The following is a 21,593-nucleotide window of genomic DNA, read 5'->3' as shown; positions in this document are numbered from 1 at the left end:
ATACTGCAATAAAATTTTTTTAAAATAAATAAATTGCTTTCACTGCAAAGAGGAAAAGCAGATTCTAGGGTATTATCCTTAGGTAGATAACCTTGTCTCTCACTGTGAATATGTGGCCCTGTCTGTTCTTTTGCTAGAAAATTTAGTGATGAAGGTTAGTCACCTTATATTCACTAACCATTTATTTATTACATAAACAATATGCTATGATGTTCTAGACATCTCAGGGATACGCAGATAACCCTTTCATTAACACTGTATGTTTGTCACCTAAAGACACATAGAAAATGTACTTTTATTGTCTTACACTTTTGTGGCAGGAACACTTAATTCTTAAAATACTAATAGGTGAGGAATAATTCTTTGAAAAGCCTGTTTATGTCAAAAGGAAAAACAGGGGCATTACAAAAGAGTGGCAGAGGTCACTTAGTTATAAATAAGGAAAGGCCTGTGGCCAAATCAAGCTGCATTTTAAATTTGGGATAAGATCCCAGAGGTAAACAAAAATCAAACTCTATAAAAAGGGGCTATATTTGGGGTCTTAAGTAGCTGCTTGGGGACAGAATTTTTAACAGCTGTGCTTATGAACTCATGCTGATTTTGAGCCAACATATTTTTTTTTTAAAGGAAATACAGTGCTTTTGCCCCCTTGTTTCTACATTAGACCTGAGCTTACATTTGCATCAGATAGCTCACTATACTTTGTAGAGCTTCTAAGTAATTTTGATGCCACTGCAGTAAGTTGCTAGTGTCTGGTAAGTTTTGCCTTTAGAATAAGTGATTTCATGTTTGTATCGGTTCTAGGGTAGGAAAAAATAAGTGGTACACTAAATAACTTGTTTAAACAATTCAGGTGTCGTTCAAGGGATGATAACAGGAATTAGAGGATTATGCAATGGTCTGGGACCAGCCCTTTATGGATTCATTTTCTACATATTCCATGTGGAACTTAAAGAACTGCCAATGACAGGAACAGACTTGGGAACAAACACAAGCCCACAGCACCACTTTGAACAGGTAATTATAAAAATATAGTTCATTTGGCTGGATTGAAAGGTGATGTTTTTTGGTCACTAAAGCTTTTATTTGAGATTCTTAGATTGAATAAAAACACTTAAAACCAAAGCCTAAGGGACTATGTCCTCCTATATACGTACTTCTTTATAAAATTGGCTGTGTGTTCTTTTCTTCCCTTGATAATTAAAAAATTATGTATTCTAGTTTGTCTTAGTATACCTAGTGGCATAGGTAACAGCCATTTGTCTATACTACTGTTTGTCTTTCATCTGAGGCTTCTGGAATGTTAGAGGTTCCCTGTATCAGGTCTGCCTTCTGTAGAAGAATCAGTTAGGTGCTGGTAAACATCTTTGTTCACTTGCTCGCTATACTCCCCTCCATACAACTGAAAACATTAACAGCGAAACATATTATTTTAGCCAGTACAAACAACTCATTAGTTCCCTTGTATTTAGCAGAGTTCTACACTAATCTTCTAACCAGTTAAGACTACTTTTAAATAAAAAAGAATGTTTGTCTGTGGGCTCTACACAGGTAAAACTGGCAGTGCAAGGTTTTGCTAAGAATGAATGTGATTTGGGGCTAAAACACAGGTCTGTTTGATTCTTCTCATGGTAACGACATTATCTGTGCTTTCCTTACTTTGTCACTAGAGAATGTAGTTACCTTTTTAACAAAGAAAATGGTAATTGATTCTGCTACTGTAGTTAATATTATATACTACTTGATTTTACTTGTGAGATCTCCCTGTTTTCCTCTTGAACTAACAAATTAAGTGAAGGTTCATAGAATGTGTTCAGATTTTATGCTATAAATGACAATATATTTTTGCATGTATTTGTTTTTAAAAAATCTTTTGGCTGTTTCTTGGGTCAGCTGTTATCCCCCAGAATTTTATGTTGAGAGTGTGACAGTGTTTCTTTTCCCCTTGAAAAGGGAATGTTTTTTCTAGCTGTGGCTTTAATGAAGAAAGAGAGGAGTCATTGGCTTATAATTCACAGCAATCAGTTACTACTAAAAGATAAGCAATTTCTTGTTATGAACAAAGAAGTCTTTGCAAAAATCCTAATTCTCTTTTCCTTCCTCAGAATTCCATCATCCCTGGCCCCCCCTTCCTCTTTGGAGCCTGTTCAGTACTGCTGGCTCTGCTTGTTGCCTTGTTTATTCCGGAACATACCAATTTAAGCTTAAGGTCCAGCAGTTGGAGAAAGCACTGTGGCAGTCACAGCCATCCTCATAGTGCACAAGCGCCAGGAGAGGCCAAAGAACCTTTACTCCAGGACACAAATGTGTGACAACCGAAATCAGGAAGACTTTTCTATCAGCACCCAGGTCTTAGTTTTCACCTATAGTTCTGGACGTACATTCCATTTCCATCTACAATGTACTTTAAGATTGTCTTAAGAAATGTATCTGCATGAACTCCGTGGGAACTAAAGAAAAGAACTGGACAGTTTTCCAAAGATGTTACAATTTCTTTTGAAAAGAAACCTTTTTGTTTATTAGCACCAGTTTCTTGCCATTAAGCTTTTTGTTTTATTATACATCCTTTAATTAAAATTTAAAACTATATATGTAACTTCTTAGATACTAGCAATGTCTCTGCTACCATTTCCTTCAGGTGTTGAGCTTTAACTATTTATGCTGACTCGCAGTGAGACAGAGTAGGTAGTATAGTGTGGAAATGTTCATTTTAACATTGTAAAATCGTGAGTCAGATTTTAATATTGTAAAATCTTGGGTCAAATAATTCAAAGCCTTAATGCAGATGCACTAAAGTAAAGAAATGGTAAATGAACTGTTTGCATTTAAAAAACAAAACTCTTAAGAAAACTATATTAAATCTGAATCATGTTTCAAGCTTGTTTGTAGTAATTTTATTTTAAACATTATTCACTACTGTTTTTGAAATGAGAAAATATCAGCCATTTAGAATTTAAATTGGGGTGTTTGTTTGGAGCCTGTAAATCTAAATGCTGGCTCGCATTTGTTCCCCAGCTACTTATACTATACCACTATTCTTTTAATGTTTGCATAATCATAAGAACCTCAACACTTGAATACATAATCTAAAAATTATATAGTAAAGCTGGTAGCCTTGAAAATGTCAATGTGATATCTATATGTAGATAAATATATATAGTGGCCTTTCAGGACTGTCACAGTAACACTTTATTTACAGAGCTAATGTTTGTCCTAAATTTTCAGGACCCTAGAAGAGAGCTTTATACAATTACTGATGTGAATTTCTCTAAAGTGTATATTTTTGTGTCCAGTTATATTATTTAAAAAAGTGTTACTTTGTAAAAAATTGTACATAAAGTATTGTATAGTTTACACTGTTTTCATCTTACGTGTGGTTACTGCTTAATGCTTTTTAAACTTGGAACATTCACTATGGTTTAAATAAGGTCTTAAAAGAAATGTAAATATTCTGTTAATAAAATTAAATATTTTAATGATTTTTTTTTAAAGAAAGTCTTGATCTGTGATTCCCTTATGAGGGCTGTTTTGGCTTTGTTACTATATTTTTACAGTAACAAATCAAAGCATTACACCTTCTCCCTTTGAATCCATTTCATTTTCCTCAATAAAATACTGTTGTAGGAAGACAAAAGCAAAGAAATGAAAACTTAGTTCATAAATTAACTGTAAGTACTTAATTTTCTAAGCACAGGTGTTGTAGGTCAGTCCTATGTTTGTTTTTACATACTGCTTACATGTCAGATTCCCAAAATATTAATACTTTATTAACAAAGCTCACAGTTTACAGAAATACATTAAATGCAATATTTTGATTATTAACACATGTACAACTGCACACAGCAAAACAATTTCAAATAAAAGTTTAAGAGGTAGATCAAATAATTAGCACACTCGAAAGTCTGTGTATATATATTTAATACCAAAAAGTCTTTAGCAAGTTTGATATCAAAATGATCTCTATATCTTTTGGGAATTCTCCCAGTTTTCCATGTGTGGATATGGAAAAGGATATCTATATTTAAAAAAAAGAGCTACCTGTATGTCATTTATCCTATCCAAACCCTTGTCACAAAGTTTTATATTACATACTATTTACAGGAAAGATTCCAATATTGCCAGAAAGTTTCTTTCCAGATTATTAGTGCTTTCAAGTTATTATAACTGAGTATTCTTACTAATATAGTATATCTAAATGACAAAAAAATATATATAAAAAGTGACTACCTAATAACAGTTATTAAATTTTTTAGTTTAAGACAGCTTGTGGTTACCAGCAGTTTCAAAAGTATCATAAGGAAAGACTCAATACTGTGGCTTCATAAAAAAATTAGCAAATATTTTTTGTCTTACCATGGAAGCCAATAACATTAGTAGGTCATCAGTATCCTGAAATGTCTCTCTTCCTCATCTGTGTAATAAGGTCCTTGAAAATATTTTTTTTAAGTATCACATGAGCATGAGCAATCTCTGCAAACAAAATGATTTAGTTTTCTTAAGAGAATGCTACTCTATTGGATGGTTGTCTGTAAGAAAACAAAATGCAACCCTGTGATCCTGGGTGAATTTTTTTTAAATTACCTCATTTTTCCCAAGGAACAATTCTTATTTGAAACTTTTAATTATAGGGAAGAGAAGAAAGTTGTAACTTCTAACATTATTCATTTTGCCTACTTTACTAATAAGCAAACATGAAAATGAACCTATTTTGATATAAGCAAAATGAATATTCATGATGCTCCCAGTAATTATTTTGTGTAAGTACTAATTTTTAAAACAAATATTCCACTAATACAGATTTAACTGCATAACAAACAAAACTCCAAATGAAGGAGAAAAACTGGATGACTGTAGACTTCCAGGAAGCATTAAAATCCATAAACTGCACCTCAAATGACTAAAAGCACTTTGTACCTAATCTGGTCATATAATTAGACTGTCCAAGATTTTCTGTACAATAAATTTATCAAAATTACTTAACAGACTTATTCAAAAGATAATTTAAAGGTTTCAAGGAAAATATTTACTTGCTATGAAGAATTTATTCATTTAAGGTAATTTCAGGACTTTTCCCTTTACTGTAAATATCAATAATATATCTCAAGAAATAATTATTTTCCCTTAAAATTCTCAGGTGGCAAATTTAAAACTTTTATTGTACTAATGAAAAGGATAAAATGAATTGATAGCATTCTTTGGTTTCATACTAGTATATATATCTGAGCAGGTTTTAATTAACTGAGTTATTGAATATGATTAGAATGTCCCCTTACAAGGATCAACTCTTTCCTTAGAACTTCTGAGAATTTCTAAGGATTAGTTTAATAAAATTCATACTATTATTCTACAAAACACCATGTTCCAAACTAAAAAGAATCTTCACCCATTCCCTAGTACAAATATGCCCCTCTAAACTGCATAAACGACAGCAGTGCTTAAAGGATCCAAACAATCTAATACAGTAGCTCAAGTAAACTTTGAAACTTGCTTATTCAGAATTTCATCTGTGTTGTTTCTATATTAAAACCATGCTGAATTTCTAAAATTTCAATAAAAGTAAAAGATGACACTAGGATTAACTGTTTGGTAGCTGCCCAGGGAAATATGCTGAAGATGTAGAAGGGAGGACTACGGGTTTGGAAGATGTCTGTAATGCTCCTAAAGTGCCGTCTTTTTGATGGTCTGCAAATGAGGACAAAAAAAGATTATCTGCATTCACTTAAGTCTTTATATAATACATTTAATTAAACCACAGTGTACAATCCACTTCAGAAATGTCTTCTCACCTGGATTATTGAATAGATTTTGGTTGAGCCCACGTAAAGGAATGCTGTCTTCCCTTTTCTTCAGATATTTGGATTCCAGCCCTAAATTTTCAGCACTTGAAAGGAAAATAGTAATTATTTACTTATTTTAACAAAGTCTTACTTTCGCTTCAGTAAAGTTTGAATGTTTAATCTATATACATACATATACTATGTATGCAATAATATAAGTTATATTCATAGCTTTGTTCAAAACAAATCCCATTTTTCACTGGGTTCTTAAGCAAATAATTCATCTATTCATAAACCAAAGTATACTTCTTCCCAGTAAAGAGTAAGTTATCTTTTTCCTTTGACCAAAAGCTCCTCAAAATTTTGTTATGCTTCAAAGTTGTCATTATTAAACATTAGTACACATTGTACAATAATGAATTCTGGTCAGATGAATACAAATATGAAATTTTGAAAAAACAAAGGAGGGGATATTTCTGTATTCCTCTTTCAACCACGATATTCCTTCTTTCTAAATCTGTCTAGTATTAACAGTTTCTATATTAGTACACCTGCAAGAAGTTCAGGGCTCTTGCAAAACAATGACATTTTATCTTTAAAATTAAATGATGGTCTTTTCCCAATTTTCAGAAAAGAATTAAGTGGCTGAATAGGTGTCTTTTCCAATTTAAAATTTTTTCTTTAACCTTTGCCACTTGTTACTAGCTGACAACAAAACAAACCAATTCTAAACAAAAATCTCAAAATAGCTGAACAGTCCCAATTTTATGGACACGATTATGTTTGATTTTGTACCACAAATATGATCTGTAAGTAAAATTGTTCTTAGTGTGGTATGATGGAGTTAAACAAATAAACAACATGGTGTTCTACCATTAATATGAATTCTAGGTGCTCTGCCACTAACAAATATGAGCTTAAATATAACAAACACATACATTTCAGGACTTCAAAGAATTCTCACTTTTAAAAAACAGAGGCTCATAAACATTAACTATTTTAATACTCATCTTGGTACTAATTTTAGAGGAGCCAATGAGTGAAGAGAGCTGGAATAAGAAGCCTCTTTGAGCCATGACAGTAATTTTTTAGTTTGCAATATACTGGGGATGGTGACAGCTCATGATAATGAGTGCCAGCAGACAGGCCTTAAAGCGATTACATTTTAAGTAAATAAAGGCACAATAGGAAAACAGTATTACAAACAAAGACTACCCAGAGAGACAAGTTTGCATCTATAAGTTGTTTACTCTAGCTACAACTCACTGATTCAGCAAACTTCAGTACATAAAACCTGCTTAAGATCTAAAAAAATAGGCAAAGAATCTCTGAGTAGGCAAAACAGAAGTCACAAATTGGCACTAAAGCTTACTTATGTTAGCTTGGCTAGGGGGCAACCTCACAAACCCTTTTACTCTTATCTACCCCAGAATTCTAACAGTTTAACCAGCTGATTTCTCAGTTTACTTTACACCGGAAGCAATTACTCAGAAAAACAAAGAGCTTCTAGAGACAGACACAGCCATACAGGAAAACAAAAGCAAAACAGCCAACTCTGAGGAATTTAAAACATTTCTATCTATTTGCCCAAGAATATATGAAAGGGTGTTCTTCAGTTATGTAGGAAAATCCCTTTTAAAAAATTAAATTTTACTATATGTCTATCCTACAGTTTTAAAAAATGTGAGAAACCTCTTTCTTATAGCTAAAAGGGACTAAGTCAAATCCCACTGATCAGCAACTTAAAACGTTACATAAATAAGTGGTCATAATAGCTTTCAAACACTGATTAAAAACTCCCTTTCAAAATTACAAACATTAAAAAAAATTACAAACATTAAATTTTATGTCAAGAGCTTACTTTTCCTTATCAGTTGAGCAAGGCATACTAACAGTTGTTCCTGATTGAACATCTCCTAGTGATGTACTTGGTTTTGGAAACTGCAAGTTAAACTGCACCTGTAAAGAGGGAAAACATGTAACTGAATTAGTGAGAACTGAGACAGTTCTATATGGAGATAGGTGGTTAAATTTTTTCTCTGATGAATATAGACCACAGAAGTTCAAGCTATATAACACAAGCACATTTTATTGAGAAGATTTAATTTAAAAATCCATTTCTCCTTGACAAAAAAGTTTCTGTCATATCAGCAAGATGAACAGCACAAATTATCTTAATTATTTTGAAACAAAAACATGAACACTAATACATTTAAATGTTATTGATGCTAAAAGTAACCAAATACCACGATGATGCATTTACCTCATGCATTCTGAGAATTCTAACCTTTTCACGAACTTTAAGCCTGTCATATTTAAGGATTCTAAATGAGTGCTAGGAATTTGAATACTGAAATAGTCAAAAGCAATCCAAGAATCTATACAAAAGTCGAAACTAAAATATCAAGCATATAGTATGTAATAGTTTATTTAAAGTAATAATGACTATGACTGAGGGGGTTTCATACCAGGAATGGGTTCTATGTTAGGAAGTCTATAAATGTAAGTCACCATACTAATAAATCAAAGAAAAAAGGTATGATGACTCGCATAAAGAAAAAAAAAAGAAAGAAAGGAAAAAGGCATGAGAAGATAAATATCTATTTTTGGTAAAAAAAAATCATAATAAAATAGGGAGAGATACTAGCTTAATAGGATAAAATTATAAATGAGAAAGGTATATGCTGCTGTCCTTGGCTATCAGGGTTCAATATTCTAAAGATATCAGATCACATTAAATACAAAGAGGATTTTTAAAAAGTGAGATAAGCTGATTTTCATATTCCTTATAGAAAAATAAACATGCAAGAGTGAAGAAAATTTAAAGAGTATATTAATACATAATATAGTTTCCAGCCACCAATAATTAGAAAACCAGACAAAATAAACAAAAAGAATGGTCCCAAAAACTGAACAACTGGTAGGGCAGAACTGTGATCTCTAAGAAAAATGTGATCCCTACAACTGACCCAGCTTTTTAGAGGTACTTCCTGACTATAGGGACAGAGAAAGAACATAATTGCTAAATGGAGGAGATAAAATCAGTTCAGGGAGGATGAGGTGCCTGGAGGCTGCAAGGCAGAATTCTGAAGAAAAGGGAGCTATAAAGAGAACAAGCCCCAGAAATCTACACATGAATCCCCTTGAGTTTTTGCTGAGTACTAGGAACATGCATAGGGTAAAACTCCACAATGCTGGGCAAATAAAAATGGGAGTTTCAAGCTGAACAATTTCCAAGGTTCATAATCATGGAGACAAAGTGGACAGTCCTTGGTAATCATTTAGGGCATTCTGTGGGGAGCTTCGTAACAGGGCTGAACTATCCTTGAGTAAAAGCTACTTTAAATGCATCCTAGTAAAGCTAAAGGAAAAAAGAGAAAAACAAAAAAACTCAAAAAGGACCAAGGGATCCACAAGTAACTTAAATAACTGCCACCCTTTAAAGGAAGATAACAAAATTCAGATAATCAACAATGTAGCATTAACAATGTTCCACATCCTATCAGAAATTATTAGAGGACTTCCCTGGTGGTCCAGTGGTCAAGAATCTGCCTTCCAATGCAGGGGATGCGGGTTTGATCCCTGGTCGGGGAACTAAGATCTCATGCCATGGGGCAACCAAGCCCATGTGCCACAACTACTGAACCCACGCACCTCAATTAGAGAGCCCGCGCACCGCAACGAAGAGCCCTCACTCTGTGGAGCCCATGCACCGCAACAAAGATCCCGTGTGCCACAACTAAGACCCGAAGCAGCCAAAAATAAATAAATAATATAAATATTAAAAAAAATTATTAAAAATGACAAGTAGGAAAACATGCGTCATACCAAGAAAAATCACTCAACAGAAACAGATCCAGAGATGATACAAATGATAGAATAAGGATGCACATGTTAAAACAATTATAACTATGAACAAGGATGTAATGGAAATTAAAAGTATGAGAAAAATGCAAGATATAAAAAAAGAATGAAACGGAACTTCTAGAGATGATAAATATCTAAAATGAAAAGTTCTCACTGGACAGAATTAACAGCAAATTAAACAATGCAGAAGAAAAGATTAGTGAACTTTAAGAAAGCATTAGAATCTAATATATATACAATGAAGCAAACGAACAGACTCAATGGGACTATATCATGTGATCAACCATGAGTAACTGTAATACTAAAAGGAGATAATAAAAAAAGTGAAGAGGGGCTTCCCTGGTGGCGCAGTGGTTAAGAATCCACCTGCCAATGCAGGGGACACAGGTTCGATCCCTGGTCCAGGAAGATCCCACATGCTGCGGAGCAACAAAGCCCGTGTGCCACAACTACTGAGCCTGTGCTCTAGAGCCTGCGAGCCACAACTACTGAGCCTGCTCTCTAGAGCCTGTGAGCCACAACTACTGAGCCTGCGTGCCGCAACTACTGAAGCCCGTGCGCCTAGAGCCCATGCTCCACAACAGGAGAAGCCACTGCAATGAGAAGCCCACACACCGCAACGAAGAGTAGCCCCTGCTCACCACAACTAGAGAAAGCCCACGCGCAGCAACGAAGACCCAACACAGCAATAAATAAATAAGTAAATAAATAAATGTTTTAAAAAATAAAAAAGTGAAGAAATAATGGCCAGGCCAAAACTGTTCAATCCAGGCAACTATGGAATGATGGCTTCAAAATGCTGAAAGGAAAAAAGAAACTTGTCAACCCAGAATTCTAAATGTAGAGAAGATAAATTCAAAATAAAAATGTTATGAGATTTTTATGAATTTCCCACAGACATGCACTATAAGAAGTCTTAAAGAGCTGCACTGTAAGAAATCTTCATTACAGGAGAAAGGAAAATGATACCAGATGAAAATGTAGATCTACATAAAGGAATAGAGTTGTATAAATAGTAAGTATATGGGTAAAAGGACTTTTTCCTCTCTGTTTAATTTATTGAAAAGATATCTGATTGTTTAAAAAAAAGTGGGATTTATAACAAATGCAGAAGTAAAATTTTGACAGTAGTTAGCAGGACAGGAATGAGGAAATGGAATTACTGTAGGGTTCTTACATTATATGGAAAGCAGTATAAAATTTTGAAGATAGATTATGATAAGGTGAAGATGTATACTGTAAACTCTAGAGCAAACAAAAACTAAAGCCAATAAGTAGAGACAAAATAGAATGCAAAATAAAATCAGCAATTAATTGAAAAGTCAGGATTAAAGTAGAAAAGAGGGACAAAGAACAGATGGGATATACAGAATACAAACAGCAAGATGATAAAACGTATGAATATATACATTAAATTTTAAATTGTTAAAGACAACGTCAGAATGGATGAAAATATAAGAGTCAGGTATAGAATATCTAAAAGAAATCCAGTTTAAATATAAAGACACAGATTGGTAAAAGTAAAAGGAAAGAAAGTGATACATCATGTAAACACTAAGAAAGCCAGAGTACAATATTAATATTAAGGTACAGTCTTCTTTCTGTTCTGAGAAATGAAAAAAACAAATTCCTAAGGGTCAAAGAGAGTGAGGAAAACCCCCCTTCTTTCACAGTTGTCTTCTGCCCCAACCCTCAGGCAATTCAATGGAAACAGAAGCTACAGGGGTAGTAATGATGATAACAGCAGTGGCCAAGCAGGCACCTAAAACTCTGAAAGAGGGCAATCACACCCTCTGACCAGAAGTGCTGTGGTCTCACAAGCATGATACAAATTCTCATTATATTTTTTCTCTCTCTGTCCTCCCAACGTTTGGCACCAGACACAGACACAATTGCAGGAACTGTGTCTTAGACCAAGGGAATTTAGGTCCATGATTTCTAGCCAGTTTTCAGGAAGAAGGACTCAGGGGATTCTGAAATCTGGGGGGAAATCAAAGAGACAAAGGAACTCAAGAAAGAGATCCTATAAAAGCTGTATATGAACTACTGGGTTCTATTCTAAGCTGGACATGCAAGATCTGAGCATAGTCACCATACCAAAGGCTCTGAGAACTGAACTATGGAGTAAACCACCACCCAGGTCACAGAACAGGCACTAGATGGTGTACACACAGACAGATCCAAATAACACGGGCAAACTCTTTAAGGACTGAACTGACACAGAAACAGCAGCCTACAAACAGTAAGTCAGAATTTGCAATTTGAACATAACAAAACTATTTGCTACAAAAAACAATTTTTTTAATTAAAAATTTTTTTTTTTAATTCACATTCTCCTTAGGATTTAAACAAGATCTAGAGTCTCATAACATTCAATATTGGATCCAGACAGAATCCAAAATCACTCAAAAAAGAACCTGTAAAATCTAACTAATCTGCAAGGCAAAAAACAAGCCAACAGATGTCAACTCCAAGATGGCAAAGATATGGAATTATCAGAAAGGCAGTTAAAAGTATCTATTATAACCATGTTCTAAGAAGTAGAAGTGAATACTCTTGAAATAAATGTAAAGAAAAAGTCTCAGTAAAAAAAAAATAGGACATGTAAAAAAGAAACAAATGGAAATTTAAGAACTGAAAAAATTCACTGGATGGACTCTATAGCATTAAACTGTAAGATCAATCAATAGGAATTATCATATCTGAAAAACAGAGAAAAAAGAAAGGAAGAAGAGAGCCTCATAGACCTGTGGGAAAACATACATGGTCTAACATTCATGTTGCCTGAGTCCCAGAAGGATGGGGGAAGAGTGTAGGGCAGAAAACATTTTTAAGAAATAATGGTTGTTGGGCTTCCCTGGTGGCACAGTGGTTGAGAGTCCGCCTGCCAATGCAGGGGACACGGGTTCGTGACCCGGTCCGGGAAGATCCCACATGCTGTGGAGCGGCTGGGCCCGTAAGCCATGGCCGCTGACCCTGCGTGTCCGGAGCCTGTGCTCTGCAACGGGAGAGGCCACAACAGTGAGAGGCCCGTGTACCGCAAAAAAAAAAAAGAAAAGAAATAATGGTTGAACACTTCCAAAATTTGGTAAAAGGTATCAACTTAGAGATTCAAGAAACCTAGCAAATCCCAAAAAGGATACAAATAAATTCATGCCTAGACACATCATCAGACTCCTAAAAACTAAAGGAAAAGAATAAATCTTGAAAGCAGCCTGAGAAAAAGGATGCATTATATATAGTTGAACAACAGTTGGAATTTACTGCTGATTTCTCATCAGAAATCATGGAAGTCTGAGGGAAGTAGAATATTTTTAAAGTGCTTAAGGAAAAAAAACTATAAATACATTATTCTATGTCCAGAGAAAATATCATTCAGGAATGAAGGTGAAAGAAGCGTGTTTCCAAGATGAAGAAAAACAAAGAAACTTCTTTGCCAGAAAACCTCCTCTAAAACAAAAGCTAAATAATATTCTATTATTCAGGGAAGTGATATCATGGAAAACATGGAATACCAGGAATAAAGGAAGAGCAACAGAAATGGTAAACAGGGATAAATATAATGGACCATGCTTCTCCACTCAAGTGTTTTATACATATGTATATTGGTTAATAGTAAAAATTACAGCACTGTCTGATAGTTTCCAATGTATAGCTGTAATACATATGACACACCAAAACAAAGGGGTAAAGGTAAAGGGACTATACACGGTAGTAAGGTATTTATATTCCACTTGAAGTGGTAAAATATTAATTCTATACATACTGTGAAAAGCTAACTATATTTATTATGATGCCTGGAGCAACCACTAAAAAAAAAAAGTGTACAAAGAGATATAATAAAAAACACACCAGAAGAACTAAAAAGGAATATTTTTAAAATGTGCAAATAATCCAAAAATGAATTCAAGAAAGGGGAAACAAAGGAATGAAAAATAGAGGGAACAAACTAAATATGCCCTTTACCTGAAAACCATTTTAAATAGGATATACACAAGTTTAAAGAAAAAGGTTGGAAAAAGATACTCCATGGAAACACCACTCGAAAGAAAACCTGAGTAGCTATATTCATATCGAACAAAGTAGACTTCAGAGCATGAAAAATTACCAAAAATGAAAGAGGAAATTACATAATGATCAAAGGGTCAAGCAACCAGGAGGACATAACAATTATAAAGGTGTATGCACTGAACAAAAGAGCTTCAAAATACGTGAGGCAAAAAATGATAGAATTAAATGGAAAACTGATAGAAATGGAAACACCCATAATAATAATTGGAGATATCCAATACTGGAGATACTCCTCTCTCAGTTAACTAATACAAAGTCAACAAGGATGTAGAAGAACTGAACAAAATCCACCAACTGAATTTGACTAACATTTAGATCAGTGAAGTTTATCCCAAGAATGCAAGGCTTATACAATATTTGAAAATCAACATAATACATCTATTAACTGATGAGAGAAAAATCACACAATCATATCAATGCATTAAAAAGCCACTAGTAATGAGTTTAACAAATGAGTAGAGCAAGTTTTCAGGATACAAGGTCAATATACAAAAATCAATTACATTTGTATACAGCATCAGTGAATATTCTGAGAAAGTAATTAATAAAACAATTACATTCACAATAGCATCAAATGAGTAAAATACTTAGGAATAAACAATAAAAGAAATGCAGAATCTGACATTGAAAACTGTAAAACACTGATGAGAGAAATTAAAGGATACTTAAATAAATGGAGAGGCATATTAACATTCATGGATTTAAAAATAAAATGTTGTCAAAATGACATTTATTCCAAAATTGATCTATAAATTCTATATATCCTATCAAAATTCAAGCAGGCTATTTTGTAGAAGTTGACAAGCTGAATCCAAACATTTATATGGACATATTAAGTATCTAAAATAATAAAACAAGTTTGAAAAAGAAGAGAGTTGGTGGATTTATACTACTCAATTTCAAAACTTAATATTATTAAGTCACAGTAATCATGACAGTGTGGTATTGGCACAAGAACAGACAATCAATGAAGCAGAATTAAGAGTCCAGAAATTCTTACATTTATGGTCAAATAATTTGCCTAAATCAACAGTATTTAACAACTGTTACTGAGAGAACTGGATATCAACATGCCAAAACAAAACAAAAAAACCCAAGACCCTTACCTCATTCCATACATAAAACTCATACTATACATAAAAAGTAGCTCGCAATGGATCACAGATCTTATTTTCCACCTGTGGTTGCACAGAGTTCTTAGATACAACTCCAAAAGCATGATCAACTAAAGAAAAAAATTTGATAAACTGGACTTCATCAAATTAAAACCTTTTTGTTCTTCAAAAGAGAAAATAAAAGAGAAGCCACAGACTGGAAGAAATATTTGCAAACATTTATCTGATAAAGGACTTGTATCCAAAATATTTAAAGAACTCATAACTCAAGAGAAACAACCTAATTTTAAAACAGGCAAAAGATTCAAATAGATATTTCACCAAAGCAGATATACTGATGTCAAACACACACATAAAAAACTGCTCTCAACCTCATTAGCTTTTAGGGAAATGCATGCTAAAATCACAAGATACTTCTACACATCTACTAGAATGCCTGAAATTAAACAACTGACCATATCAAGTGTTGATAAGCATACAGAACTTGAACTCTCAGACTGCTAGTGGTAAATGGCACAACCACTTTGGAAAAGTGTGGTAGGTTCTTAAAAATCAAATATATATTGACAGCCAATCCATTCCTAGGTACTCACCCCAGAGAAATACAAAGACTTGTACCCAATGTTCATAGCTTTATTTGTAATACCCAAAAGCTGAAAATAACCCGAATGTTCATCAACTGATGAATGTATGGATAAGCAAGTTGTGGTATATCCATACAACGAAATACTACTGAGCAATTAAAAGAATGAACTACTGATACACACTACCACCTGGAAAAAGCACAAAAAAGTCATGCTGAGTGAAAGCAGACATAATGTATGACTCTATTCATCTGAAATGCAGAAAGGCAAATTTATAGAGACAGAAAGCAGATCAGTAGTTGCCTAGGGCTGGGGGCAAGAGTGTGGATTGGCTTCCCTGGTGGCGCAGTGGTTGGGAGTCCGCCTGCCGATGCAGGGGACATGGGTTTGTGCCCTGGTCTGGGAGGGTCCCACACGCCGCAGAGCAGCTGGGCCCGTGAGCCGTGGCCGTTGGGCCTGCGCGGCCGGAGCCTGTGCTCCACAGCGGGAGAGGCCACAACAGTGAGAGGCCCACATACCACAAAAAAAAAAAAAAAAAAAAAAAAAAAAAAGAGTGTGGATTAACTGCAAAAAAGCACTAAGGAACATTTTGGGGAAATGTAAATGCTCAAAACTGGACCATCATGATGGTTTCACAACTCTATAAACTGACTGAAATTACTGAACTGTAGACTTAAGCATGGGAGGATTGCATGTATGTACTATAATAAAGTTTTAAATTTTTTCAAAAGGCACCTTAAAAAGAGTAAAAAGATAATTCCAAAATTGGGAAATAACAGTTAACATATAAAATCAATAGCAGACCAGTGAATGTTCAGAATATATAAAGAACACTTATGATGTCATCTTACAGGGGTTAAACATCCCAAACAGAAAATGAATAAAAGAAATAAAGAGAAATTATACAGAAGAGTAAACATAATCCATAGATCCACAAAAAGATGTTCCTCACTTAATAATCAGGGAAATGCTGATTAACATCAGTCACTAGATAGGCAAAATGCCTCTGACCCAGTTCCTTTTAAGAATTTGTCCTACAGTAAATGCATACACACCCAACATAGGTACACCTCAATACATAAGGCAAATGCTAACAGCCATAAATGGGGAAATCTACAGTAACACAATAACAGTGGGGGACTTTAACAGCACACTTACACCAATAGATAGATCATCCAAACGGAAAATTAATAAGGAAACACAAGCCTTAAATGACACATTACAACAGATAGAATTAATGGATATTTATAGGACACTCCATCCAAAAGCAGCAGAATACACTTTCTTCTCAAGTGCACATGGAACATTCTTCAGGATAGATCACATCATGGGTCACAAATCAAGCCTCGGTAAATTTAAGAAAATTGAGATCATATCAAGCATGTTTTCCGACCACAACGCTATGAAATTAGATATCAATTATAGGGAAGAAAAGTGTAAAAAACACAAACACATGGAGGCTAAACAATACATTACTAAATAATCAATGGGGGCTTCCCTGGTGGCGCAGCGGTTGAGAGCCCGCCTGCCGATGCAGGGGACACGGGTTCGTGCCCCGGTCCGGGAAGATCCCACATGCCGCGGAGCGGTTGGACCCGTGAGCCATGGCCGCTGAGCCTGCCCGTCCGGAGCCTGTGCTCCGCAACGGGAGAGGCCACAGCAGTGAGAGGCCCACGTACCGCAAAAAAAAAAAAAAAAAAAAAAAAAAAAAAAGGGGGAAAAAAAAAAAATAATCAATGGATCACTGAAGAAATCAAAGAGGAAATAAAAATATACCTAGAGACAAATGACAATGAAAACATGACAATCCAAAACCTATGGGACGCAGCAAAAGCAGTTCTAAGAGGGAAGTTTATAGCAATATATCTTACCTCAAGAAACAAGAAAAATCTCAAATAAACAACCTATCCTTACACCTAAAGTGACTAAAGAAGAACAAACAAAACCCAAAGTTAGCAGAAGGAGAGAAATCACAAAGATCAGAGTAGAAATAAATGAAATAGAGACAAAGAAAACAATAGCAAAGATCAATGAAACTAAAAGCTGGTTCTTTGAGAAGGTAAACAAAACTGATAAACCTTTAGCCAGACTCAACAAGAAAAAAAGGGAGAGAATCCAAATCAATAAAATTAGAAATGAAAAGGGAGAAGTTGCAATGGACACCACAGAAATACAAAGGATCATAAGAGATTACTACAAGCAACTACACGCCAATAAAATGGACAACCTAGAAGAAATGGACAAATTCTTAGAAAGATACAACCTTCTAAGTCTGAAACAGGAAGAAATAGAAAATATGAACAGATCAATCGCAAGTAGTGAAATTGAAACTGTGATTAAAAATCTTCCAACAAACAAACGTCCATGGCCAGATGGCTTCACAGGTGATTTCTATCAAACATTTAGAGAAGAGTTAACACCTACCCTTCTAAAACTCTTCCAAAAAATTGGGGAGGAAGGAACACTCCCAAGCTCATTCTACGAGGCCACCATCACCTGATACCAAAACCAGACAAAGACATCACACACAAAAAATTACAGGCCAATATCACTGATGATCACAGACACAAAAGTCCTCAACAAAATACTAGCAAACTGAATCCAACAACACATTAAAAGGATCATACACCATGATCAAGTGGGATTTATCCCAGGGATGCAAGGATTCTTCAATATACACAAATCAATGTGATACACCATATTAACAAATTGAAGAATAAAAACCATATGATCATCTCAATAGATGCAGAAAAAGCTTTTGACAAAATTCAAGGGGCTTCCCTGGTGGCGCAGTGGTTGAGAGTCCGCCTGCCGATGCGGGGGACGCGGGTTCATGCCCCGGTCCGGGAAGATCCCACATGCCGCGGAACGGCTGGGCCCGTGAGCCATGGCCGCTGAGCCTGCGCGTCCGGAGCCTGTGCTCCACAACGGGAGAGGCCCGCGTACCGCAAAAAAAAAAAAAAAAAAAAAAAAAAATTCAACACCCACTTATGATAAAAACTCCCCAGGAAGCGGGCTTAGAGAGAACCTACCTCAAGATAATAAAGGCCATATACAACAAACCCACAGCAAATATCATTCTCAATGGTGAAAAACTGAAAGCATCTCCTCTAAGATCAGGAATAAGACAAGGATGTCCACTCTCACTACTATTATTCAACACAGTTTTGGAAGTTTTAGCCACAGTAATCAGAGAAGAAAAAGAAATAAAAGGAATCCATACTGGAAAACAAGAAGTAAAACTGTCACCGTTTGCAGATGACATGATACTATACATAGAAAATCCTAAAGATGCTACCAGAAAACTACTAGAGCTAATCAATGAATTTGATAAAGTTGCAGGATACAAAAATTAATGCAAAGGAATCTCTTGCATTCCTATACACTAACAATGAAAGATCAGAAAGAGAGATTAAGGAAACAATCCCATTTACCATCACATCAAAAAGAATAAAACACCTAGGAATAAACCTATAAGGAGCCAAAGACCTATACTCAGAAAACTATAAGATACTGATGAAAGAAATCAAAGATGACACAAACAGATGGAGAGATATAACATGTTCTTGGATTGGAAGAATCAATATTGTGAAAATGACTATATTACCCACAGCAACGTACAGACTCAATGCAATCTCTATCAAATTACCAAGGGCATTTTTCACAAAACTAGAACAAAAACTTTTACAATTTGTATGGAAAAACAAAAGACCCTAAACAGCCACAGCAATCTTGAGAAAGAACAGAGCTGGAGGAATCAGGCTCCCCGACTTCAGACTATACTCTGAAGCTACAGTCATCAAACAGTATAGTACTGGCCCCAAAACAGAAATATAGATCCATAGAACAGAGATGAACCCATGCACCTAGGGCCACCCAACCTATGACAAAGGAGGCAAGAATATATAATGGAGAAAAGAGAGTCTCTTCAATAAATGGTGCTGGGAAAACTGGAGAGCTACATGTAGAAGAATGAAATTAGAACACTCCCTAACACCACACACAAAATTAAACTCAAAATGGATTAAGGACCTAAATGTAAGACTGGATACTATAAAACTCTTAGAGGAAAATATAGGTAGAACACTCCTTGACATCAATCACAGCAAGATCTTTTTTGATCCACCACCTAGAGTAATGAAAATAAAAGCAAAAATAAACAAATGGGACCTAATGAAACTTAAAAGCTTTTGCACGGCAAAGAAAGCCATAAACAAAACGAAAAGACAACCCACAGAATGGGAGAAAATACTTGCAAACAAAGCCAACTGACAAGGGGCTAATTTCCAAAATACACAAACAGCTCATGCAGCTCAATATCAAAAAAAGAAACAACCCAATCAAAAAATGGGCAGAAGACCTAAACACATTTCTCCAAAGACATACAGATGGCCAACAAACACTTGAAAAGATGCTCAACATCACTAATTATTAGAGAAATGCAAATCAAAACTACTATCACCTCATACTGGTCAGAATGGCCATCATCAAAAAATCTACAAACAATAAATGCTGGAGAAGGTGTGGAGAAAAGGGAACCCTCCAACACTGTTGGTGGGAATGTAAATTGGTACAGCCACTATGGAGAACAGTATGGAGGTTCATTAAAAAACTAAAAATAGAGCTACCATATGACCCAGCAATTCCACTCCTAGGCATATAACCAGAGAAAACCAGAATTCAAAAGGATGCATGCATCCCAATGTTCACTGCAGCACTATTTACAATATCCAGGACATGGAAGCAACCTAAATGTCCACTGACAGAGGAATGGATAAAGATGTGGAACATATATACAATGAAATATTAGTCAGCCATAAAAACGAAATTGTGCCATTTGCAGAGACATGGACTGATGTAGAGAATGTCATACAGAGTGAAGTAAGTCAGAAAGAGAAAAACAAATATCGTATAATATCCCTTATATGTGGAATCTAGAAAAATGGTACAGATGAGCTTATTTGCAAAGCAGAAAGAGTCACAGATGTAGAGAACAAACTTATGGTTACCAAGCGGGGAAGAGGGGGTGGGATGAACTGGGAGATTGCGATTGACACATATGTACTCTTATGTATAAAATAGATAACTAATGAGAACCTGCTGTATAGCACAGGGTACTCTGCTCAATGCTCTGTAGTGACCTAAATGGGAAGGAAATCTAAAAAACAAGTGGATATATGTATACATACAACTGATTTACTTTGCTGCACAGCAGAAACTAACACAGCGTTGTAAAGCAACTATACTCCAATAAAAATTAATTAAAAAAGAAAGAATTTATCCTACAAATCTATTTGTACAGACACAAAGAAGTATATACAAAGGTAACTACTGAAACATGTATGACTATCTAGATTGAAAACAACTTAATCATCCATTAACAGAGCACTATTAAATTATCGTACATCTATATACTGGAATACTTCTAATTTATTAAAAACAAACACGCAAGGAAAAACTTACATTCTAATACATGAAAATGGACCTGTACCATGATAATACTGTTAAACGAAAAAAGCAAGGTGTAGAACAGTGGGCATGTACTATTTATGCTTATCTATACCAACATGCATGTATACAAACATACAGACATATACATATATCCTTATATATATTTTAAGTATTTTTCGAATATATCACAAAAAACTCCCCGGATTTCTTCTCTGAGGAGGAGACTAGGGACCACAGGAGGTACATCCTCTTAAATATTTGGGAGCTTCCCATGCTTATATATTTTTATCTATTTTTTAAATAGTTAATACAAAAGAAATAAAAATTAATTTAGAACCATCTGTGGAATGAGATGGTTAAGCAAACTGAGAAATGCTATCCCTAGAAAAAAATCTGTCTCTGAATAAACACTGTGGGCTAAACACTATCAAAAATTAATCAATCATCTGATCTCAGTTCCTTTCTTACTGCAGAAAATCCCTCACCTACTGCATAATCTCCAGGATGAAATCTGATCATGTTTGACTTTGTGAATTTATGCCACACAAAAAGAATCAGAATCAGATATTCTAAAGTTTTTAAGAGATTCTGTCACAAGTACTTTCTTTGACATCAAATAACATCTCCTCTTTAATAACAGGTTAGTCACTACAGTTTACCATCATAATGTGTTTTACCACAAACTGTACTTTGTCTTGTTCATTGTTATACCTCTTGCAACTAGAACA

At 34.8% G+C, this 21,593-nt stretch overlaps 2 protein-coding genes across 11 annotated transcripts in view; one reads left to right on the top strand and one right to left on the bottom strand.

Annotated features, from left to right (window-relative positions):
- The window catches only part of MFSD14A (major facilitator superfamily domain containing 14A), a 46,361-nt gene extending 42,882 nt beyond the window's left edge, over positions 1-3,479 (top strand). For both annotated transcript variants that reach the window (XM_019919240.3, XM_019919241.3), the window contains exons 11-12: positions 854-1,017; positions 2,106-3,479. In XM_019919240.3, the coding sequence (XP_019774799.1) occupies positions 854-1,017; positions 2,106-2,312 (371 nt within the window). In that variant the 3' untranslated portion in view covers positions 2,313-3,479. The remainder of the gene's footprint in view (positions 1-853; positions 1,018-2,105) is intronic.
- Positions 3,480-3,740: 261 nt separating this feature from the next.
- Positions 3,741-21,593, bottom strand: part of SASS6 (SAS-6 centriolar assembly protein) — a 52,389-nt gene continuing 34,536 nt past the window's right edge. For 5 of the 9 annotated variants that reach the window (XM_033862925.2, XM_019919236.3, XM_033862936.2 and 2 more), the window contains 3 exons: positions 7,639-7,736; positions 5,787-5,881; positions 3,741-5,709 (listed from right to left, as the gene is read on the bottom strand). In XM_033862925.2, coding sequence (XP_033718816.1) covers positions 5,576-5,709; positions 5,787-5,881; positions 7,639-7,736 — 327 coding nt within the window. In that variant the 3' untranslated portion in view covers positions 3,741-5,575. The remainder of the gene's footprint in view (positions 5,710-5,786; positions 5,882-7,638; positions 7,737-21,593) is intronic. The other 4 variants (XM_019919235.3, XM_019919237.3, XM_019919238.3 and 1 more) reach the window with 2 other exon arrangements.

This window comes from Tursiops truncatus, chromosome 1, assembly GCF_011762595.2.
Source record: "Tursiops truncatus isolate mTurTru1 chromosome 1, mTurTru1.mat.Y, whole genome shotgun sequence".
Classification (NCBI taxonomy): domain Eukaryota; kingdom Metazoa; phylum Chordata; class Mammalia; order Artiodactyla; family Delphinidae; genus Tursiops; species Tursiops truncatus.
This window is presented reverse-complemented; position numbering and strand designations above follow the sequence as displayed.